The sequence below is a fragment of the Staurois parvus genome, unplaced genomic scaffold (genome assembly GCF_062004578.1).
Source record: "Staurois parvus isolate SC_StPar_1 unplaced genomic scaffold, SC_StPar_1.0 ptg000151l, whole genome shotgun sequence".
Classification (NCBI taxonomy): Eukaryota; Metazoa; Chordata; class Amphibia; order Anura; family Ranidae; genus Staurois; species Staurois parvus.
In genome coordinates this window covers 1,449,003-1,475,000 of record NW_028317947.1, presented here as the reverse complement: position 1 = coordinate 1,475,000, position 25,998 = coordinate 1,449,003, and the positions used below count along the sequence as shown (strand labels likewise).

The following is a 25,998-nucleotide window of genomic DNA, read 5'->3' as shown; positions in this document are numbered from 1 at the left end:
TGTGGTAATATGTTTACTTTTATTCAGGTGTATTCTCTTTGAATTGCTACTGAAGCATTGTTTTTAACTACATATTTGAGAAATTATGTTTGTAGCTATTGCGGTTATTTCATTCATGGTGACAGTTATCCTGTTTTCTTTAGAATTTAGATACCATGTTTTGTCTTTGTAATCAAGCTTGCCCTATCTAATGAAGGATCCACAGTGATGTGAAACAGCTGTACTGTACTATATACTAGCTTTGTTTAACCACTTCAATACCAGTTTTCAGCGCTGTCGCACTTTGAATGACAATTGCACGGTCATGCAACACTGTACCCATATGAAAATGTTATTTTTTTTCACACAAATAGAGCTTTCTTTTAGTGGTATTTAATCACCGAGTTTTTTATTTTTTGCAAAATAAAACAAAAAACACCTGAAACGTCTGAAAAAAAAAACAAAAAAACGCACTTTTCTTCGTTTGTTATAAAATTTTGCAAATAAATAACATTTTTTCGTAAATTTAGGTCAAAATGTATTCTGCTACATTTCTCTGGTGAAAATAATTGAATTTGTATTTTTTTTTTTAAATGTTTCTATTTTTGTATTCTTTATTACATTTTTATCTTATTTTTCAGCACAGTGACCAAATCTGAGAACCGGGATGGTTTTTGCATAAAGAGTGACATCGCAGAGATGCCGGAGGTGGAAAAGGAGTCATAGTGACTATGATATTGAGGATTGGCGGCTGCGGTGCCCAGGGAAGGTGCAAGACTTCATCTGCATGCTCATCAAACCACGATTTGACGATTGTGGACTATCGATCAATGGAAGACTGTAATATGGTCTGATGAATCGAGCTTCACACTGTTCCCGACCACCGGACGTGTTTACGTTTGAACACCACCCCAAGCTTATGATCAGAACTGTCTTGAGCCAACAGTAAAGCACGGTGGTGGTGCAATTATGGTTTGGGCAGCCATATCTTGGTATTCTGCAGACACCATCATCACGTTAAAATGTACAGTCATTGCCAGCGACAATGTACAAATTTTGGACACCATGTGCACCCAATGATGCAGACATTTTTTTTAAATGTTTCTATTTTTTTTTATTCTTTATTACATTTTTTTCACTATTTTATTTTTCAGCACAGTGACCAAAGCAATACAATGTTACCATAGTAACAGTGAACTACTCTGGACAAGTGATCAGTATTGTTTTTTTAATACATTATGATTGCCAACACCAATGTATTTCATTGATATTTGCAATCATTGTTACTGAATGAAACTGATGCAGTCTTTTGTTGTGATTAGCTGTGATTGGGCAAAGCTGATCACATAATACAGATGGACTGTGATTGGCGCTGTCTATCATGTGACTGCCTTGACCAGTCAAAGCTAACATTATAATTGTATACAATGGATGGCATGAATGGAAGCTATCCATTGTATACAATTGACATGTGATCTGCTGTGATTGGTAACAGCAGTCACATGATACTGGCAACGGGCTGGTGTAGTAATATGTCATTGGCTGTGTCCAGTGGACACAGCCAGCGACAGATCACGCTGCTGCATGGCCCGTGAGTGGCTCCTTTGACAGGATGTCAAATGACGCCCAGTCACAATGGCGAGTGTTAAATACAGGAGGTGCTGCAGAAATACAATAATATATACACACACATAAAGGAGTTTGACAAAATTATGGAGACACCAGGTGAAAGTACGAAATCATTACCGATTATAGTTTTGGACCGGTTGTTACATCCAAGAAGGCCTAAATTCTCTTAGGAATTGACAAATATAAATCTTGGATGATGGATAATGGAATCTGAGAACTGGGATGGTTTTTGCATGAAGAGTGACATCGCAGAGATGCCGGAGGTGGAAAAGGAGTCATAGTGACTATGATATTGAGGATTGGCAGCTGCGGTGCCCAGGGAAGGTGCAAGACTTTATCTGCATGCTCATCAAACCACGATTTGACACCAGACGTGTAAATTGGAGCATCATCATCTGGGTAAATGGCGTTATCTTCAGGAAATAATGTCTGCATCATTGGGTGCACATGGTGTCCAAAATTTGTACATTGTCGCTGGCAATGACTGTACATTTTAACGTGATGATGGTGTCTTCAGAATACCAAGATATGGCTGCCCAAACCATAATTGCACCACCACCGTGCTTTACTGTTAGCTCAAGACAGTTCTGATCATAAGCTTGGGATGGTGTTCCAACATAAACATGTGCAGTGGTTGGGAACAGTGTGAAGCTCGATTCATCAGACCATATTACAGTCTTCCATTGATCGATAGTCCACAATTTACAGGTGTTGTACCACTCTCCTCTTCTGAGCATTAATACAGTCACTAGTGGTTTGGCAATTTCAGCTCATTTTTGCTCATTTGTTTTGCTTATTGAATTCCCTCCGCAGAGTTTTTGGTGACACGGGCTTTGGAAGACTGAGATTGAGCTCTGCAGATACTTTTGCAGCAGTTTTCTCATTACTGCACAATGTCCTTTTGTCTCTTTTGATCAGCTGAGCACGCTGACCGCGCTTCTGCTTATCAGACGTTTTCCCAGAAACATATATATGCAGTCATAACCTTTGATACTATGCTTCGCAGCAATGCAAATAAATTGGCAACTTCAGTCACAGAGGTACCAGCTAAGTGGGCACCAACTAAATATAAATTTTTTAAAAAAAAACTGTCCAATTCGGTTTTCGGCTAAGTGCATCCTGAATTTTTGGTTACGGTTCAGAATTTCCATTCCAGAGCACTACTAAGAAACAATACCCGAACAAAGTGCCATATGCTCCAAGCAAAGCTAAGCCAGGCACTTCTTCAAGCACTCTCCTCCACTATCTGTTTACCCTGAGAAGGGCCTATCCCTATCACACTGCTGATCTCTGGTGCCTAGCATCTCCAGCAATATGTCATGTCAGCTGTGCAACTCATGCTATTCCATCAACACCACCAGCTGTTTCCGTCACTAGCAATGGATATCCCCCCCCACACCAGGTTCTATGGAGACCTTTACAACCAAGCCTTTGTTTATACTTTTACAGGCGTGCTGAAAGCAGCCCTTGCTTAAACTAAACCTGCATTGCAGCCCATAAACACGTGCTGACCATACCGAATGATAAACAGCATGACACTGAAGGATACTTGCAGCACACTACCAATACACAACCCTCTCCTCCCCCCCAGCACTTGCAATATATAAATCCAGCTTAGCTCTGCTCTCGGACATTGGCAGAAAGCTCCATTAGTGCAGATGTCTGCTTCATAAACAAACACTAATGGTCTGCAAACTACAGTGTCTTGTAGACCAAAATACCCAAAACGCCTAAGTGAGAACTTCATGATGAAGCATTTATCAGTCTAAAAGGAAATCTCTACAACTGTCCTCTCCAACATTCTACAAAAGGATACAGTGAATCAAGGACAGAACACACTTTTCGGTCTGCCTTATGGATCCAACGGTTCTACTGAACTATTAGGGTCTGCTCAAATCTCGCCAATTGCTGCGATTCTGCCTGTGATCCCAAATCTCATAGAAATTGCAGTACAGCATGCTCATTATCCTTCAATGACACACCAAAGGCAATGCTATGCTGCGACAGGATTGGATGGCAAAATGTGCCTTCCTGAAAAGAAGCATGAGATTCTTTTCAGGTGACACACAAAGGACAGACAATTCAAGTCAATCACATGTCAAAATTGAGCAGCGGGTACACCTTGAGTATGGGACTGAAATGGAAGCGAATCAAACCGAACACCGGAAATTAACAAAAACCAATTGAGACATAAAACCAGCTGATAAGGGTAGTTCTTTGAGCTTTCTGAAATCCGCTAACAATGCAAATAAAATATTGGCTTTAGTTATTGGACAATGCAATATTATAAGAAGTTCATTTTTAATTGTACTTTTGAAGTTGCTAAAAAGCTTGAGAGAGTAGTTACATCAGCATTTAACCACTTCAGGTCTGGACACTTTCTCCCCCTTCCTGTCCAGGCCCATTTTCAGCTTTCAGTGCGATCACACTTTGAATGACAATTGCGCGGTCATGCAACATTGTACCCATATGAACTTTTTAGCATTTTATTGAGACAGATAAAACTTTATTTTGGTGGTATTTATTCACCACTGGGATTTTTATTTTTTTGCTATATAAATGAAAAATCCAAACATTTTGAAAAAAGAAAAAAAAAAAAAAAAAAAGTGTTCTTATACAATTTTGCAAATAAATAATCTTTCTTCATAAATTTTGGCCAAAATGTATTCAGCTATCTTTTTAGTAAAAAAAAAACAAAAAAAAACAACCACAAATTAGTTTAACCAAAAATAATAATTTTTCAAAAAAATGTTAATATTTATGTTTTTTTTTTTACCATACTGTCCCCTAGTAGTACAGTATCACTATGGTGGGGGGTGATGATTTTTTTTTTCTTTTTACACGGACTGCTTTTACACCCATAAATGCTGTAAAAGCAATCATTTTTCACTGGCTGCATCCTTGCAGCCATTGAGAAATACTGAGAGAGCTGTGATTGGTCACAGCTTGTCACATGGTACAAGGCTGTTGTGAATAGCCTTGCACCATTTGAGCTCTGTGATCATTCACAGATTTCACACGTAGTAAGCAATGATGTCACAAGTGACATCTTGCTTACTACTTTGCATGTGATCACGGATTACAGAGGTCCTGACCGACGATCGGTGTTTCACTCTGTCCGGAGGACACAGCAGGCACCGGATCGCGGTGCGCGCACTTCCAGGGAGCGTGCACAAGCAGGGTGCAGGGAGGCCGTTTATAAACGGCCACCTGACCCTGCAGTGCCACCGTCCGGCCGTTTATATACAACGGCTGGTCGGGAAGTGGTTAATAGAAAAGATAAATCACAAAAAAGCAGAGCGGGGGAGAAGGCATTAAACCTGGTGTTTACAGCAAATGTGGGCTGGCTTATCTATGGTCGGCAAAGCAAAATGTTAAGTCAAAAACAGTATGTTCTTTCAATTAAAAAAAAGAAAATAGCTTTATATGATTGTGTCTTTTTTTTTTTTTTTTTTTTTTTAGAAAAATGAAACAACCAGCATGTTGGATTAGGCACTTTTGATTGCGGCACAAAAATCGCGTGTTGCAGCTGGCACACTAATGATGAGAAAAGCAAACAATTCAACGTTCGACAAGAATTTTCATTTGGTTTTTTGACTCATCTATGGCCAGCTTAAGCCTCCCGAGAAAGGAAGAATAACCCAATGTCCACGATTTACTACATTCTGTGTTCCCCAATGGCTGATAAAGCAAACAGAATTTTAGTACTTTATGTAAAATGTAATTCTTGCAATTAGTTGAAGCTATTGACCAGCCAGGTACAACTCCCATTCCACGCCTGGATAACCCACTACTGGGTTATATGCAGTTAGCTTCAGGTGAAAAAAGAAAGCTGCAGGGTGCAGTGTTGAAAAGAAATGAGGATACTGATGGGAGGAAGAGGAGGCTCATTCTGGAGATATCTGGAGGGTATTTGCCAAGCCATTCCTGCAGTAGCATAAGACCACAGGTAAAAGCTTGAACTGGTGAACTGAGGGATCCATTCCATTGCCATGGAAGTAGAATCCAAGAAAACACACTAGCTGGGAGTAGAGGGGGTTATGTAAGAGGTGACCCTGCAGCTTTTTTTGCTAGTGTCCAATCACCTGAAGGTAGCAGCGTATAACCCATAGTAAAAGACTAAAGATCCTGTGTCCTGTACTGTACTAAAACAGGTTAGTCTTTTACACAGCAGAGCTGAAGAAAAGGTGCCCAACCGTTTGAGACACTGGGTGCATGCTGGTAGTAGGAGATATCCTGGACTAGCCAACAAATTTTCCTGGTTCCTGGTGGCCAATCCTCCTGTAGGCAGCACTATAACCCAAAGGTGAAAGGCTGTCGCTCAATGAAGGGATAAGAAAGAAAATGTATCTGTCACGATTTACAAACTCCATTTTTTTTTCTCCTTTCACTGGCTATACTCTTACATTCCCTTTTTCAAATGCTGTACCTTATATCCCTTTATTACAACTATAACAGCATTCTAGAGAAAGCATCCCTCTGCCTATCCCACTTTTCATGACACATGAATACAACCTTATATTTGTTCATTGCATGTACCTTCATACATTGGTCACAAATAACAAACAATCCACACTCCATTTGATCCACCTTATGGCCTATTTCAGTTAGTTACTCATCTATCAAACACATCAGCATCACTTGTCACACCCATCCTTAAAAAGGCCTGTTTCCTTCCTTAAGCCTCAAAGCTACTTGTGCAGATTGCCTAGCGCCACTTGATTTGCTTCCTTTCCTCCCACTCCCCTTCTTGACCTTTTCCAATTTCATTTAACACACTCTAAATCATACAGTCAAGTAGTCTAAACTTTAAGTCTGTACTTGCGGGTTAATTCAGATTCAATGGGGTTGATTTACTAAAACTGGAGTGTGCAAAATCTGAAGCGGCCTTTCACAGAAGCCAATCAGCTTCCAGTTTTTTATTTTTTGCCAAAGCCTAATTGAATGAGCTGGAGTTAGAAGGCGACTGGCTACCATGCACAGTTGCAGCAGATTTTGTACTCTCCAGTGTTAGTAAATCAACTCCAATATCTTCTATTTTTTTTTTTAACATAAAGTTGTCTCTACTGTATATACTGATTTTCCACAGGTCCTCCATTCAGTTTCAGTCTTCCCTACTGCCTTCTCTTGGTAAAACCTGGATATAACCTTACAAGGAAACAGAATAGGAAGTGAAACGCCTCTAAGTGTAGCATGGAATACATTTATTAGAAGAAATTTACTCCATACTACACTTAGAGGTGCTTCCCTTCCTATTTTGTTTCCTTGTTTGTATACAGAGCTTGCTTCAGCTTCAGGATTAGCTTGCCTACATGAATGGACTTTGTCACGTTGCTTATTGGACTTTTTTTTTTTAGGATGTCTATTGAACATTTGTAGATAGGTTTTAATCTAATACACCTGAGTGCCTACTTTTTCTGTTACACTGGAAATAACCTTATACTAATGAAAACAAAGGAAAACAGTTTGCTTTAAAGCAGTGGTCTCCAAACTGTGGCCCTGGGGCAGGAAGTGGCCCTTTGCCTGCTTATATCTGGCCCTTATTTCCCACACTGTTAGCAACAGTGCGGCATAGTTCCTGCCACTGACAACGGGGCACCATGCCGCCCGCCGGCACCAATGACGGGCCACCATGCCGCCCGCCGGCACCAATGACGGGCCACCATGCCGCCCGCCGGCACCAATGACGGGCCACCATGCCGCCCGCCGGCACCAATGACGGGGCACCATGCCGCCCGCCGGCACCAATGACGGGGCACCATGCCGCCCGCCGGCACCAATGACGGGGCACCATGCCGCCCGCCGGCACCAATGACGGGGCACCATTCCGCCCGCCGGCGCCAATGACGGGGCACCATTCCGCCCGCCGGCGCCAATGACGGGGCACCATTCCGGCCGCCGGCGCCAATGACGGGGCACCATTCCGCCCGCCGGCGCCAATGACGGGGCACCATTCCGCCCGCCGGCGCCAATGACGGGGCACCATTCCGCCCGCCGGCACCAATGACGGGGCACCATTCCGCCCGCCGGCACCAATGACGGGGCACCATTCCGCCCGCCGGCACCAATGACGGGGCACCATTCCGCCCGCCGGCACCAATGACGGGGCACCATTCCGCCCGCCGGCACCAATGACGGGGCACCATTCCGCCCGCCGGCACCAATGACGGGGCACCATTTTAACTCTCCCAAGCATGTGCAATGAGCCCGCATATTTTTAGGTCTGCCCTGGCCTTTAGGCCTGCAGGAACTGTGTGTGGCCTGCTGTGCAACCATGTGTGCATGGGCTACTGCAACTACCACGCATGCACAGTCATTGTGAACAAAGCAATATGGTGACCATATATGACACATGCACAGTAGCTACCATCTCCAAGGTCGCGATCAGGCTTGCACTGAATCTCATACGGGGATTTCAGAAATATGGCAATGAGATCCTGCACAGTGTCAGTAAAGGGTGGTGTTTGTAAACATATGAGATCTCCCCATCCTTTCTGACATTAGAATATGGCAGCAAGATTCACAGCAAATGCAGTAGTGACTTCAAAGACAGGACACTATCATACAGTATCAGGGTGGATTTGATTTAAATCAAACTGATTTAAATCACAATTTAAATCACTAGTCAGTAAGGCTTGATTTAAATCCTAGTTTTCTACATAGACTAATTCTTGCTGGTATAACTTTAATATGCAAGTAGATAAAGATTTTTAGAACAACAACTTTTCATATTAGTTTTTTTATCCCCAGTTTAATAGGTTAATCATTCATATTTAGACAACTTTTCTGTTGTACTTAGGAAGGAGAAAAATTATCATTACCTTAATAATAATAATTTAAATAGATTTATTCAACTGAAACAATAACATTCCAGCATATATTATTTGCATAAACATCCATGTTTGTTAACTAATTTGGCTAAACAAAAGATATTTTAAGAAACGTAGACTGTCAGCCCCTTCCTCCTCACACTTAGTTTCACTTTCTTCTTGTGCAGATCTATTCCACTCCAAACAATCAGAAAAATATTGTTTCTATTCTATTCACTGAACTTCTTGAAACTTATCACTGAAGGGGTTGATTCTGTATTCATAGGTTTGTAGAAGTTAGGATGAAGGTCTTTTTCTTAACTCTGTTCATGTTATAACATTTTTGCTGTGAAGAGGCATGTGATCTCCGCTGAGTCAAATTCAGTTCTGAGAACTGCAAAAGTAAACCGAGCATCTGTGATAATATCTTGTAGGCAGAGAAACTGCCCAATAATCTTACAAAATCCTCTGGAAGAGCATGACATTGTGAATGGATTCATGGAATTTATTTACCAAAAAAATTAAACATATACAGCCTTATTCTACATAATTAAAAAACTAATCTTTATTTCATGATGGAATAACCTTTGGATGGTAATATATTTTCCTCAAAAAGCATTTTATTTAAAAAAAATCCGATTAAAAAAAAAAATCCGATTTTTTTGATTTTTTTTTTTTAAAAATCATTGATTTTGATCCATCCTGTACAGTATACTGATGCCATAATATAAAGCCATACTTAGCATGCATGCATATTTGTGATAGAAGAGTCATCGTCTAGGCTTAAATTTACACTTGGGGGCAATACTGCCCACATATGGCTACCATTGTAAGCTTATCTTAATGACGCAGCCACATTGGACACAAATTCCCAAGGGATAAAGGTATTACTTAAAACATGTTCTAAGAGAAGGTTTTTAACCACTTGCGCTCCTGAGGATTTACCCCCCTTAATGACCAGGCCTTTTTTTGCTGTTTGGCGCTGCACTAATTCAAATGATAATTGCGCGGTCATGCAATGCTGCACCCAAACGAAATGTACGTCCTTTTTTTCACACAAATAGAGCTTTCTTTTGATGGTATTTTATCATCTGTGCGCTTTTTATTTTTTGCGCTATAAACAAAAAAAACACAAAAATTTCGAAAAAAAATAATATTTTCTACTTTCAGCTATAAAAATATATCGTAAACTCAAAGTTAGTCATAAATTTAAGCCAAAATGTATTCTGCTACATGTTTTTGGTAAAAAAAATCCCGTGCATTAGCGGGCAAACTGGCGCTATATGGGAGGCGCGCTAACACTATCAGAAGTCACCAGTGACACTAATACAGTGATCAGTAAAAATTGGTTCACTGTAATCAATGACACTGGTGACAGGGCAGTGAAGGGGTTAACTGGGGGGGGGGGGGATTAAGGGGTTAAACGGGATTACTGGTGTACTGGCGGGCAAACTGACGCTATCTGGGAGGGGCACTAACACTATCGGAAGTCGCCAGCGACACGGATACAGTGATCAGTAAAAATTGATTCACTGATCAGTGACATTGGTGACAGGGCAGTGAAGGGGTTAACTGGGGGGGGCGATAAGGGGGTTAAATGTGTCCTAGGTGTGTTCTAACTGTGGGTATGTGCTGTTTTACTCACTGTTTGGATGTCGTCTTCTCTGTCTGGAACGGATCGTGTCCAGGCAGAGAAGAATGACATCATATCCTCTCCTGTGTAAATGTCAACACAGGACAGGATAGGACAGGGACCGATCATCTGATTTCAGCCAGACATCACTGGCTGAAATCAAATGATTGATCCCTCCGGGATCGAATGGTGTCACCTGCGGGTCGGCGGGAGCGCGCGCTCCCTGACGGTGAAAACGTCGGGAGCGCGGAGCCCGTTTTAAACCGTGGTTTTGCGCCCCAGTGCCGCCCTGCACACGTATATATATATATACAGTGGCAGGGCGGCAAGTGGTTAAATAAACATTAATAACGCTAACCAACGGATAGTTATCCAATTTTATCAACCTGAAATCTGCATTTCAACACGAAAATAATGAGCAAACAAAAGTGCCATTTTTAATCCTCCATTCTTTTCACTGCCTGAGCCATTTTTAAATTTTCTGCACATTTTTATTTCAGGTACTTATATAGTGCCATCAATTTAGGCAGCGCATTACATATATATTGTGCATTCACATCAGTCCCTAACCCTCAAGGGGCGTACAATCTAAGGTACATTTTAGGATAAAAGATTACTAGAAGAAACCCAAAACAATATATATTTGGTGAAAGAAGGCAGCCTGTAGAATTAAATGGTGTCAGTTTCATTTTTATGTCACAATAACTGTGCTACTGTATATTAAATCTATTTTTAATAAAAAAATACACCTGAAGTAACTGGAGATGAGGTTGTATCGTGTAAACTGATACTAAATATGCCAAGACCTAAAAACACTGCACACCAGTGAAATTGCAAAAACAAAAAAAAAAACCAAACCAGTACCCAAAATGTTCTATAGGCAACACTATAAAAGTCTTTAGACCTCATAAATTTGGAATTACCAGTAAATGGTGGCCCGAGAAATACAGCATTCACTCAGGCATGTGCACCAATACCAAACACGTGGCACAACAGTTTTTGCATGCATGTATAGACTACTACTAATTGAACTTACCTTCATCTCCTTCAGGAGCAAATGAGGCAGTAATGATGTCAATATCAGCACAGTTCATCACAATCTGATTGGTAGGATTTTTTACCTGAATAGAAGAGACGACAAAATTCATTAGTATCAGATATGACAAAGCACAGATTATATGTTGCTGACAGTTTATATTATCTTGCTGCTTCACAAAGAAAAAAAAAAAAGAAAAAAAAAAAAAAAAAAAAATCACACAGACTCACACCACATTGTTACAATATTAGTTATGATATATATATACACATACACGGAACAGAAGTATTTGAACACCCTGCGACAAATACATTCTTTAAAAATCATACAATGTGATTTCCTTAATTTTTTTTTTTCAATTCTGTCCCTCAGTGGGAATGCACTGATTTCTAAGTTGGAGAACTTGCAAAATCGCAGGGTGTTCAAATACGTGTGTGTGTGTGTGTGTGTGTGTGTGTGTGTGTGTGTGTGTGTGTGTGTGTGTGTGTGTGTGTGTGTGTGTGTGTGTGTGTGTGTGTGTGTGTGTGTGTGTGTGTGTGTGTGTGTGTGTGTGTGTGTGTGTGTGTGTGTGTTTTTTAATTATGTATTTTTTTTGCATTTAACCCATGTTAAAAATCAACAGCTAAAAAAAAAAAATAAAAAAACGACCTTGACAATCTAGAAGTGCTTGACTTATCTGCATAGACCAAAGCAAGGGCTCACAGAAAGCAATTCTTTTCCCTGTGCCCTCTTCACACCACAATGCTGCATTAATGTGGGTTGCGGTGTGTTGTCCACAACTGCAGATATGCTGCAATTTTGCATAGCGCAATCCACTTCGCGTAATGTTGTAGCATTGCAAAGCTGCATAAACTTGAATAAAGTGTAATTTTGCAACATTTCAATAAAGTTAAAAAAAAAAGGTAAACATAAAACAGACCTAAGGGATGTAAAAACACAAAAGCACCACCCCTAATTGCCCCTACATAACGTACACCAGCCTGCATGCATTTGGGATTGTGTGAATGAGCTCCAAAGCTAAAAAAAAAAAAAGTTACTCTTACCTACACTGACAACTGGTTTGCAAAACAGCACATCACACGTAAGCTCAGAATGAGCAAAACGAACACAAGGTGGATTAATCTATTAGTCTCGTATTCACCAATCGCCGTTTTGGTCGCGCTACATCGATGACGTGTTTGCGGTAAAGCATGGTGACATTCAATTCTGATTAATGTTTCATGGCACGATTAGCAAGGCAGATAAGAACATACAGGTAAATACAGTCTGATTGCAAAAAGGTACCTTTCCTGGACACTTTGATCCAGACTTCTGGGTTCACATCATAGCGGAACTAAACTCATCAATATACCAGTTTCCTAAAACAGTTACATTAAACTCATGCTGTGAATGAAAACTGTCACATTTGCTTGTCCAAACTGTCAAGCCATCAAATGGCCTGGGTTCATACCTGATCACATGTGCAGCACCATGGCAACTGCAGATCAAACAGACTAAGATGGCTGCTTTCTTGCATATAAAAGGATGGGGGGGGGGGGGGTGTTTAGCTCTGCTTTAAATACAGATTCGTTAGCTGAACTGACAGATTGAAATCAACTTTTATATGAAGCTTTCATCCTCCTATACTTAAATCTTTTGCACATATGGAGTTTGATTTTCTCTTTAGAACGCCTTTTACTCCTGGCAGGAAAAAAGTGGCTTAAAAACAACCCTAGCGCTATGTATTACATATGTGTTTACGCTCATCAAGCTTTTGAGTGTTAATGGATTCTACTGGCCAAAAAATTTAATTATATTTATTATATATATTTATTACAATATTTTTTTTTTGCCCATCTTGTAAAATGATGCTCTTCTAATATACCTGTAAACGCCTGCATGGACACATAGGCTAACGTAGAGGTGCTTTTACAGGCTGGAAAAAAAAAATAGATAGAAATGCCAAACGCTTGTACAAGAGGTGTTTTTTAATGCCTGAGTGCATGAGGCCTCACATTCCTTTTGCACAAATAATACGAAGCCATAGGGTGCTGTGATAAAAACTCCCGTGTGCATGCATGGGGGTTTGGTCATCCTGGCGAGGACAATTAAGATGGCCAAAAACCCTGAAACCTGAAGAAGCCTGCAGAATTTGCATCGTTGCGAGAGGCTGGTATTGTTCATTTTTAAGGACCAGAACAATTGTTTATATTGTAGCTATGGGGTTTATTGATTTGGCACTAACACCCCTCACATTTTTGTAAATATTTAATTCTATCTTTTCTTGTGACAATGCTGAAGAAATTATACTTTGCTACAATGTCGAGTAGTGAGTGTACAGCTTGTATAACATGTAAATTTGCTGTCCCCTCAAAATAACTCAACACACAGCCATTAATGTCTAAACCGCTGGTAACAAAAGTGAGTACACCCCTAAGTGATAATGTCCAAATTGGGCTCAATTAGCCATTTTCCCTCCCCGGTGTCATGTGACTCGTTAGTGTTACAAGGTCTCAGGTGTGAATGGAGAGAAGGTGTGTTAGACTTGGTGTTATCGCTCTCACTCTCTCATACTGGTCACTGGAAGTTCAACATGGCACCTCATGGCAAAGAACTCTGAGGATCTGAAAAAAAGAATTGCTCTACATAAAGATGGCCTAGGCTATAAGAAGATTGCCAAGACCCTGAAACTGAGCTGCAGCACGGTGGCCAAGACCATACAGCGGTTTAAGGGGACAGGTTCCACTCAAAACAGGCCTCGCCATGGTCGACCGAAGAAGTTGAGTGCACGTGCTCAGCGTCATATCCAGAGGTTGTCTTTGGGAAAAAGACATATGAGTGCTGCCAGCATTGCTGCAGAAGTTGAAGGGGTGGGGGGGGGGTCAGCCTGTCGGTGCTCAGACCATACGCCGCACACTGCATCAAATTGGTCTGCATGGCTGTCGTCCCAGAAAGAAGCCTCTTCTAAAGATGATGCACAAGAAGGCTCACAAATAGTTTGCTGAAGACAAGCAGACTAAGGACATGGATTACTGGAACCATGTCCTGTGGTCTGATGACACCAAGATAAATGGATTTGGTTCAGATGGTGTCAAGTGTGTGTGGCGGGAACCAGGTGAGGAGTACAAAGGCAAGTGTGTCTTGCCTACAGTAAAGCATGGTGGTGTCATGGTCTGGGGCTGCATGAGTGCCGCCGGCACTGGGGAGCTACAGTTCATTGAGGGAACAATGAATGCCAACATGTACTGTGACATACTGAAGCAGAGCATGATCCCCTCCCTTCGCAGACTGGACCACAGGACAGTATTCCAACATGATAATGACCAGAAACACACATCCAAGATGACCACTGCCTTGCTAAAGAAGCTGAGGGTAAAGGTGATGGACTGGCCAAGCATGTCTCCAGACCTAAACCCTATTGAGCATCTGTGGGGAATCCTCAAACGCAAGGTGGAGGAGCGCAAGGTCTCTAGTATATATATATAAAATGTTATGCTATCAATTGTCTGTTAGTAATGACCCCAAAATTGCTTTACACAAATAAAAGCATTTTTCACCGACATTGTGCACATTCTTTAATGGTACACTAAATTAAACTGGGAAAAAAAACCAGACAAAAAAAAGTTTACAAAAAGGGTTGAGGGTTAAACATAAAAAAAAATGCAGAAAAAAAATTAGATAATGGCATATGAGAATTAATTATGGATGATAAGTGTTAAGTAAAGCAGTCTTAAATATCAATGTAAAATTAACTTGGGAACAGTGTTGCATGATGGAGTAATTGTCAAAAAATCTCAGCACTGGAAATTGGAGTGGTATTACAGGCTAGTACTCAAGAAGTTATAAACAAAGTGGTGTGACCTAAATCTCTCAATGGACTCCAAAAAAAGAATTTCACAGTGAGTGCAAAAATCCTACAGCTGCCTCAATAAGGACCTTAAACTAGAAGCTGGCATCAAATCAGGTTGCAACATCAACATAGTAGAGCTTTCTAAAGGCTGGTTCATACCAGACGCAGTACAGTGTTTTTTTTTTCTGCATGAAAAACACATGGACGGTAGATCATATGGGTTCCAATGGCATAGTTCACACCTGTGCAGTCCATTCTAGTGCAGAGGGGGGGGAGAAAAAAAGAAAAAAAAAAAAAAAAAAGGAATATGCAGCATTGAACTGTATTGGAACATGGCCAACACATCAAAAATGCACTGGAACACATTACAGCAAAAAAAGAAAGAACAAAACAGAAAAACAAACAGGAAACCTTGCAAGAAAAAAACAAGGGGGGGGGGGGGGGCGGGGGGAGCTCACACTGGAATGCATTGAAAAAGAGGCATCAAAAACGAATGCAGATATGCATCCATAGGAACTACCATAGGCAAGAAGGAAGTCTGGCCCCAACATCTACAGTATGTCCCTATGCAAAATCAGAGAAGGTTGCTAGTAGAATAAGGCTGCCCTTTCAGACATTGACACCGTTGCTGGCTGCAGAAGTCTTACTGACAAATGTCCATGCCTAGGACGTATGAGAAGAGGAAGATCGGGGCTGCTCTGTGCAATACCGCTGCACAGAGCAGGTGAGTAGAAAAGGTTAGGTATTTTAATTAAAAATATTTTTTTTTCACTTTAGTAACACTTTAACCACCTCCCACCCGCCATATAGTACAATGACGGACGCAAAGTGGTTCTCTCTTTCTGGAACGACGTCATATGATGTCCTACAATTCTAACCATGCATGCGCGGCTCCAGGAGCGCGCAGCGCGGCCATCGGCGGTGCGCTGTGTCCCTCGGACACACCGGATCACCGATCAACGGAAAAAGCTGAATATGTCAGCTCTGTCATGTGATCAGCTGTGTCCAATCACAGCTGATCACATGGAAATAGGGAAATGCAGGTTATAGGCATTTCTCTACTCACACGCTGACAGCTCGAGAGCAGAGGAGAGCCGGTAATTGGCATCCCTCAGAGGGGACATCGACACTGATCATCAGGGCACTGATGATCAGTGTGCCCTGATGATCAGTGTAGCCCCAGCCATGCCACCTATCAGTGTCCATCAGTGCCAGCTGTCAGTGCTCATCCATGCCACCTGCCAGTGCCCATCAGTGCCACATCAATGCCACATATCAGTGCCCATCTGAGCTGCCTTTCAGTGTCACCCATCAGTGCTAGTTAGTGCCACCTATCAATGCCAGTCAGTGCTGCCTATCAGTGCCAATCAGTGCCGCATATCAGTTTGCATCAGTGCACGTCAATGCCGCCTAACAGTGCCAGTCAGTGCCATATATGAGTGCTGCCTTTCAGTGCCCATCAGTGATGCCTGTCAATGCCCGTCAGTGCCACCTACCAGTGCCTCCTCATCAGTGCCTATCAGTGCCCATCACTACAGCCACATTAGCGCACATCAGTGAAGGAGAAAAATCACTTAATTTACAAAATTGTATAACAAAAACCAAGAAAAAACTTTTTTTTCAAAATTTTCAGTGGTTTTTGGTTTAAGAAAAAATAAAAAACCCAGAGGTGATTAAATACCACCAAAATAAAGCTCTGTCTAAAAAAAAATGATAAAAATTTCATATGGGTACAGTGTTGCATGACTGCGCAATTGTCATTCAAAGTGTGATAGCGCTGAAAGCTGAAATGTGGCCTGGGCAGAAAGGGGGTATAAGTGCCCTGTAGGCTAGTGGTTAAACCTCTTCCATGGTGTAAACCAGCAGGAAACGGGAATTAAAGTGCTAGTGACCTATGCACTTGAGGTGGCTCCCGTTACTTGATCCAACCAGCCCACTCACAAAGTGAGTATTCAGAAACTGGGCAAGGCCAGCAACTCTGGTCCTGGAAAGTGTTCTGTGTCTAAATGTTACCAGAACAGAGTCTGGAAAGTGCACTATGCAGAACCAAGTGTCCCACAACGTCCAGTAGGGACTGGTGCAGTGCTCACTAATCCAGGCTGAGGATGGCTGAATTTGGAGACACCAGCTGTGGCAGCAGTGTTAAAAAAATAAATAAAAAGGTGTTTATTTAAGGCACAAATGATGAAGATAAAGAAAAAACGGCAATTAAAAATTGGGTTAGTCTTTTACACAGCAGAGCTGAAGAAAAGACACCATTCCTAAAAAACTGGAGGATGCTGGTAGTAGCAGGGGCTATCCTGTGCTTGCCTACAGTTTTCCAGCGTCCATTCCTCCACTAAGTAACAGGATAACCCATAGATGACTTTCCTGTGTCCCAAAATAGGGGAAAAAGAATTGCAATCTAACAATGAGGTTGTTGTATTTCTCAATGAAGTTTCTGAAGCACCAATTAAAAAGTTTAGTTCTACGCAGCAGTGACTCCAGCTGTGTGATCCACAGCAAGTCCCGGCAACAGAGGCCAGGGGAAGCAAGGACCAGGACAAGTTCCTAAGTACTTTATTACAGTTTTTAGGGCTTGCAAAGTCCCAAGCTTGTTAAAATCATAACTGTGCAGCTATCCTAAAGATTAAAGATAAGGCAGGTAATTCCAATCATTTTCATTTTAAAAATTTACATTTTTAACTCTGTATTAAAAGCCACAAATCAGACATTTATTATACTGCAGCTTACCACCAGTTCTTAGATGTGCTGGATTCATTAGTTTGCTTTTTAGACTTTTATCCTATTCTCACCTGGTAATACAGCCAGCAAATCTGTTCATTCACTGTACAAGCTCTCCAGCAGAATGTATCAGTTTACACGGATGAGACAAACCACCTAACACTGGCAGGGGCAACTACAACGATCAGCTTTTATTTATTCATATAAAACCTTTAGACCCCTTTCACAATAAAAAAACAGATCAGTTCACATCAGTTTACATCCATTTTTCACCAGTTCACCGTTCGTTTTTCATCCGTTATGTTTTTTTTCTAGTCATATAAAACCTTTAGACCCCTTTCACAAGAAAAACAGATCAGTTCACATTCATTTTTTTACCAGTTCACGGTTCCTTTTTTGTCCAAAAAAAAAAACCCGGATGCTAACGGATGTGGACATTAACAGATGTAAACAGATGATCACCCGTTTATATCCGCTAGTCCATAGAAATACATGGGTGTCAGTTTTTCATCTGTAAACGGACAAATGAAAACCGGACATACAGAAATCCTGTGTGAAAGAGACCTTATAGCAAAAGGGAAAATGGGTTTGCTGCAATTGATTATAAAGTGTGAGCTGGAGATCGGCTTCAATTTGTTAGTGGTTCTAAATCTGCTAATACATTTAACACTCCCTTCCCCTCCAGATTGACAATGCTGCTGTGCGCTGTGCCTCCTATGCTCAGTCCTTCAAAGATGTGTTTCACTAATACAGTAGGTGTGTTACTGGCCACCTCACCAGGTGAAAACAGAGAGGAAAAATCCAAAGAAAAGAAAACAGATGCAGCCGCCACATCCAATGATTGGTAAGCTGCAATATATTACATTTTTGCTTCTGGGTTCAATACGCTTTAACACATTACTTTGCACTGTTACTTGACACTGATGCACTCAGAAGTCAGGAGATGCTGATTTACTAAAGGAGCTGGGAATTTTGCTATATTATCTTTTGCTAGAGTTTTTTTTTGTCCCTGTACAATACTTTTATTAAAACATAGCCCACTCATTACATCTGGGTCCTCGTATCCTTTATAGAAAACACTTTATGATGTATGTACAAAAACAACCGCACTGAGAAAAAAAAAAAAATTATATACATACATATATACACACACACAAACACACACACACACATACAGTTGCAAGAAAAAGTATGTGAACCCCTTGGGATTACGTGGAGTTTTGCATGAATTGGGCATAAAATGTGCTCTGAACATCATCTAAGTCACAGCAATAGAAGAACACAGTCTGCTGAACATAATACTACACAAACATTAGATGTTGCCATGGTTTAATTGCACATAACATGTAAACATTCACAGTGCAGGGAGGAAAAAGTATGTGAACCTGTGAACTGGTTGACCCTCCTTTGGCAGCAATAACCTCAACCAAACATTTCCTGTAGTTGCAGATCAGACCTGCACAACGATCTGGAGTATTTTTGGACCACTCCTCTTCACAAAACTGTTTCAGTGTAGCAATATTCTTGGGATGTCTGGTGTGAATCGCTCTCTTAAGGTCATGCCACAGCATTTCAATCGGGTTGCGGTCAGGACTCTGACTGGGCCACTCCAGAAGGCGTATTCTGTGCTGTTGCAGCCATTGTTTTGCTGAATTACTTGTATGCTTTGGGGCATTGTCCTGTTGCATCACCCATCCTCTGCGGAGCTTCAGTTGGCAGACAGATGGTCATAGGTTTTCCTGCAAAATGTCTTGATAAACTCTGGAATTCATTTTCCCATCAATGACAACAATCTGTCCAGGCCCTGAGGCAGCAAAGCAGCTCCAAACCATGATGCTCCCTCCGCCATGTTTTACAGTGGGGATGAGGTTTTGATGTTGGTGTGCTGTGCCTTTTTTTCTCCACACATAGTGTTGTGTGTTCTTCCCAAACAACTCAATCTTGGTTTCATCTGTCCACAGTATATTTTGCCAGTAGTGCTGTGGAACATCCAGGTGCTCTTTTGCAAACTTCAAACGTGCTGCAATATTCTTTTTGGACAGCAATGGCTTCCTCCGTGGTGTCCTCCCATGTACTTCATTCTTGTTTAATGTTTTCCTTATTGTAGATGTGTCAACAAAAATGTTAGCATGTGCCAGAGATTTCTGTAGGTCTTTAGCTGACACTCTGGGATTCTTCTTTACCTCATGCAGCATTCTACGCTGTGCTCTTGCAGTCATTTTTACAGGACGTCCACGCCTAGGGAGAGTAGCAACAGTGCTAAACTTTCTCCATTTCTACAAATCTGTCACAGTCTGTCTTACCGTGGACACATGAACATCAAGGCTTTTGGAGATACTTTTGTAACCCTTTCCAGCTTCATGCAAGTCAACAATTCTTGATCGTAGGTCTTCTGAGAGCTCTTTTCTGCGAGGCATGGTTCACATCAGACAGTGCTTCTTGAAACCAGTAACCCAAAACAGGTGTGTGTTTTTTAAGGGCAGAACAGCTGTCAGCAACACATCCAATATCATCACACTGATTGGAGTCAAGGTTGGCTCACTCCTGACTCCACTTAGCTCTGGGAGAAGTCATTAAGCTAGGGCCTCACATACTTTTTCCTCCCTGCACTGTGAATGTTTACATGTTATGTGCAATTAAACCATGGCAACATCTAATGTTTGTGTAGTATTATGTTCAGCAGACTGTGTTCTTCTATTTGTGTGACTTAGATGACGTTCAGAGCACATTTTATGCCCAATTCATGCAAAACTCCACGTAATCCCAAGGGGTTCACATACTTTTTCTTGCAACTGTATATATACATATAGGTGAAACTCGAAAAATTAGAATATCGTGCAAAAGTTCATTTATTTCAGTTATGCAACTTAAAAGGTGAAACTAATATATGAGATAGACTCATTACATGCAAAGCAAGATAGATCAAGCCGTGATTTGTCATAATTGTGATGATTATGGCTTACAGCTCATGAAAACCCCAAATCCACAATCTCAGAAAATTAGAATATTACATGCAATCAATAAAACAAGGATTGTACATAGAACAATATCGGACTTCTGAAAAGTATAAGCATGCATATGTACTCAGTACTTGATTTGGGCCCCTTTTGCAGCAATTACTGCCTCAATGCTGCGTGGCATGGAAGCTATCAGCCTGTGGCACTGCTGAGGTGTTATGGAAGACCAGGATGCTTCAATAGCGGCCTTCAGCTCTTCTGCATTGTTCGGTCTCATGTCTCTCATCTTTCTCTTGGCAATGCTCCATAGATTCTCTATGGGGTTCAGGTCAGGCGAGTTTGCGGTCCAATCAAGCATAGTAATCCCACGGTCATTGAACCAGGTTTTGGTGCTTTTGGCAGTGTGGGCAGGTGCCAAGTCCTGCTGGAAAATGAAGTCAGCATCCCCATAAAGCTTGTCTGCGAAAGGAAACATGAAGTGTTCCAAAATCTCCTGGAGGACGGCTGCGTTGACCCTGGACTTAATGAAGCACAGTGGACCAACACCAGCAGATGACATGGCTCCCCAAATCAACAAAGACTGTGGAAACTTCATACTGGACTTCAAGCATCTTGCAGTGTGTGCCTCTCCATTCTTCCTCCATACTCTGGGTCCTTGGTTTCCAAATGAGATGCAAAAGTTGCTCTCATCAGAAAAGAGGACTTTGGACCACTGAGCAACAAACCAGTTCTGTTTTTCTTTAACCCAGGTAAGGCGCTTCTGACGTTTGTTGTTCAGGAGCGGCTTGACAAGAGGAATACAACATTTGAAGCCCATGTCCAGGATTCGTCTGTGTGTGGTGGCTCTTGATGCACTGACTCCAGCCTCAGTCCACTCCTTGTGAAAATCCCCAACACTTTTGAATGGCCTTTTCCTGACAAGCCTCTCCAGGCTGCGGTCATCCCTGCTGCTTGTGCACCTTTTTCTTCCACACTTTTCCCTTCCACATAACTTTCTATTAATGTACTTTGATACAGCACTTTGGGAACATCCAACTTCTTTTGCAATTACCTTTTGAGGCTTTCCCTCCTTATGGAGGGTGTGAATGATGGTTTTCTGCACAACTGTCAGGTCAGCAGTCTTTCCCATGACTGTGATTCCTACTGAACCAGACTGAGAGACCATTTAAAGGCTCAGGAACCCTTTGCAGGTGTTATGGTTTAATTAGCTGATTAGAGTGGGACACTTTGAGCCTAGAATATTGCACCTTTTCACAATATTCTAATTTTCTGAGATTGTGGATTTGGGGTTTTCATGAGCTGTAAGCCATAATCATCACAATTATGACAAATCACAGCTTGAACTATCTTACTTTGCATGTAATGAGTCTCATATATTACTTTCCCCTTTTAAGTTGCATTACTGAAATAAATGAACTTTTGCACGATATTCTAATTTTTCGAGTTTCACCTGTATATTAAGGCTCCATGTAGATTAGTGTTTAAGCTCCTAGAAGCTGTCGTCAGCATTTTTTCTGCTCCTAGAAGCTAGAGTGTTAGCCTATGCACACTATTTTAGGCTAGAAGCGTTTTTCAAGCTTCAGTGTTTAGAAGCAGAAAAAAAATGTTTTTGTAAAATTTTTGGGAGAGTATTTCCAGCAGAAAAAAAGGGGGGGGGGGAGAAACACTCCTAAAAACCCCTATATGTACTGTAAAAATGCTAAATGAAAAAACGCTCCTAAATGCTACTAAAAAGCGCCATCACGTACGTTTTTTTCTTCCAGTGTTTTCTGAGCTTAAAAAAAAAAATAGTGTGCATGGAGCAAAAAAGCAGATTTTGTAAGATTATTTTTGCCTTGAATGTAAGGGATTTTGCCTTGTTTTCCATTTCAGCTTGCACTTGCCTGTTTCCTATAGATGCCATCTTCTCCCTGACCATGCTCAATATAGTGTACAGCTCAGGTCACAAATGGCAAGAATTGGGGGCATCTGAGGCATGCGCTAAGTAGAGGGTTGACATGTTGCCCATTGATGGGTGTGGGGTGAGAACTGTAGTAGAACCGGTAAAGAGTACAGCAAATGTCCCAGGAAGAAATGAGAAATGTCCCGTAATGAGAGGTTACAGATTGTGCAAATATAGATGTAGTTTGCAAATGGATTATACTGGAATCTTGACAGTATTAGCAGTGAAACAGAGATCAGAGCACTAGCACAGCTCCAAAAGACATTCCATTCACACCTGAGTGTAGTGGAAACACATGTTCTCGCTGGCAATTTTTTGCGTGTTTTTCCAAGCATAAACGTGCGTCACACATGGTTGCCCTACGCACAAAAAACACCCCAAAGTAGCTCAAGAACGTTTCTTGGTCATGAAGTGCGACATCTTTTTCAGTGCACATTTTTAGTGCGTCTGCTTAACACGATTGGAATGTCAAAATCAGGCTGCATTCAAATCTACGCACTTCCCAAGGAGCAGCAACCCACACAGAAACCAGGCGCTTTACTGCGCATTTCAAAAATGTGCTACAAACCCACACTGCGCTTGTGTCGCCATCATGGAAACGTTCTGAAACGTGTTGCAAAGCGCAAGTATTCTGAGCAGGTTGGTGCGTATTTGGAAACACGCAGATACAAACACAGCCTAAATGACAACTCACATGTGACACGCGTTTCGGAAACGCACAGCAAAGTGCACGTTTTCTATGCGAGTTGCCGCATGTTTGGAAACACGCAGACAAGAACGCAGCCTAAATGGCAGCGCAATAATGGCATGCATTTCCGCACGTGTTGCCATGGGTTTGGAAACACGCATATGTGAATGCAGCCTAAATGGCAACGCAAGCGTGACACGTTTCTGCACGTTTTCTGTTCCAGTTGCCGCACGTTAGGAAACGTGCAAACGCAGCCTAAATGGCAACAAGCACAACGCGGGTTTATCGTGTACTTCTGCATTCAGATCTGTGTGTTTTCAAATGCATGGAAACCGCAAAGAAGACATGTGCTTTGTCACACATTTCAGAAATGCTTGGCAAACATATATCGCACTTGCATTGGCACATTATACGCTTTTGCTGAAACGCGCATTGTGCTTGCATTGCCATTTAGGCTGCGTCTGCATCTGCACATTTTGGAATGCGCAGCAAACCGCAGAGAACAATTTAGGCTGCATTCGCATTTGTGCGTTTCTAAATGTGTGATGTGCGTTTCTGTGTGAGTTGTCATGCATGTGAAAACGCGTAGATGTGAACGCAGCCTAAATGACAGCGCAACAGGTTTGCTGTGTTTTCAAAACACGCAGCAAAGTGCACGCTTTCTGTGCAGGTTGCCATACACTCCGAAACGTGAAAAGGTGAATGCTGGATAATTATTAATGACATTCCAATCGTGGTTAGCAAAATGTGTATGCTGCGTGCCAAAACATGCTCCAAATTTGCCAAAATACACGACCAAAAAGTTTCTTGTGCTACTATGGTGTATTTGTTGCTCTTAGGGCAGCCTGTTTAAGTGAATGGGCTGTCCTATGAGTGAGGGGTGTCGATGTGTGAAAAACACACAAAAAGTAGGAACATGCATTTTAGTTAGCGTGAATGGGATGTGTTAGGGAGAACGTTTTTAGGCAGAAAGATGACCAGGGAGGAGAGGTGAGGGTAAAAAAAAAGAAAAAAAAAAGTCATCCATCAAAGTTGCATTCTTAGCTATACTGATGTGACTTCTGTGAGATAACAGACATCTTTTGGTCCAAGTTACACATGGAGTTGAACAAAAAGTAGTGAGCCTGCGACTAGAGCCAGGGCAATTAAGATGGCACCCACTGAAATTAATGTGTTTTGACTTGGCATCCGACTTTCTGTGACACATCAGAAGTTGCGCTAGTGTGAACTGAACATTACCCTCCGGTCTTCTGACTGGTTCACCTACATTACTCTATACACCCTCTGGAAACATGTTGTAGGAAGGTTTCAGAGTTCCTGGCTGTCCACTTTCCTGATCATTTTACATTACTCACATCCTATCTCCTCCCCATCCCCTGGGGCATCTAAACTCTTCTTTAGTATCTTCTGGGAACCTGTTCCAGGTGCTTCACTGTAAAACATACCTCACACAAGCTATACACAGTCATCCACAACTTATCACCCCCCCCCCCCCCCAAGCCTTCAGATTCTTACTGTTCATTCAACTGAAAACTCCACTATATTGCTCATCTTCCAAGTCCTACCCATAATACTAACATTTCCAGAAGTGAGACCTGTACCTGCACACAAAGGCTCACTACCCGCCATCCATGGCACATTCTCTCTCAACATACAAGCACCCTTGCCAGAGTCTGATCTTTGTTCTCAAAAGTTCACTACTCTCATTTCTGCTCTGACGTTCTCTCCAGTCATAGTTACACAGCCATCACATGCTCTTCTGCCTACACAAGCTGTGAGAATTTAATTATGCACTGTAAAGAAAAAAAAATTATAATATATACACACACACACACACACACACAATATATATATATTTATTTTGTGGCAGTGCGGTATCCTGCCACAGTGAAATTCATGGTGATGACCCAGGATTCTCAACTATACAGGTTGAGGGGCTTCAGGCAGTTCTCATAATGCAGAGGAAGCTGGTTTATCAGTTTCCTCTTTGGTTTGTAAAGCCCGTTTTGGGACCTGTGGCCTGGAGATTTCTAAGTGATTTGGGAGGGATGAAATCTCCAATCCTGGGTTCATGTTTTGAAAGCAGCCATCACACTGATTGCACAGGTGTGTGCAGGCTTTTTGTAGCGGCCTAACCAGGGTTCTGGGCTCCACCCTGACAGACAGGAGGTCACTGCCTTGGAGTCAGGTGGGCTTCACCTAGGAGAGGTGGAAGCTAGAGTAGCTGTGTGCTAGTGGCCAGCTGTGTGCGAAACAACCATTTTGGAAGAGTCTGCAGGAAACAAACGTAAATCTGTGTAGAAGCCAGGAGGCTGAATATTTGTTGCAGTTGTTTGATGGTGGATACCCCTGCATGGGAAGCATGTTTTTCAACTTTTGTGTAAATAAAACTGGGCTAAAAGGCCTTTAAAAAAAAAGTTCTTACTATATACACACACACACACACACACACACACACACACAAAGAAAAACCCATTCACAACATCCAGACAAGTGATGGACACTCTCCAGGAGGTGGGCGTATCATTGTCAAAGTCTACAATCAAGAGAAGACTTCACGAGAGCAAATACAGAGGGTTCACCACAAGGTGCAAACCATTCATAAGCCTGAAGAATAGAAAAGCCAGATTAGACTTTGCCAAAAACATCTAATAAAGCCAGACCAGTTCTGGAAAAGCATTCTTTGGACGGATGAAACTAAGATTAATGTGTACCAGAATGATGGGAAGACAAAATTGTGGAGAAGGCTTGGAACAGCTCATGATCCAAAGC

General features: G+C 41.7%; 1 protein-coding gene across 1 annotated transcript in view; it reads right to left on the bottom strand.

Moving 5' to 3' along the window:
• The window catches only part of NPEPPS (aminopeptidase puromycin sensitive), a 135,401-nt gene that overhangs the window by 94,219 nt on the left and 15,184 nt on the right, over window positions 1-25,998 (bottom strand). The window contains exon 2 of the mRNA XM_089674315.1: window positions 11,087-11,171. Coding sequence (XP_089530441.1) covers window positions 11,087-11,171 — 85 coding nt within the window. The remainder of the gene's footprint in view (window positions 1-11,086; window positions 11,172-25,998) is intronic.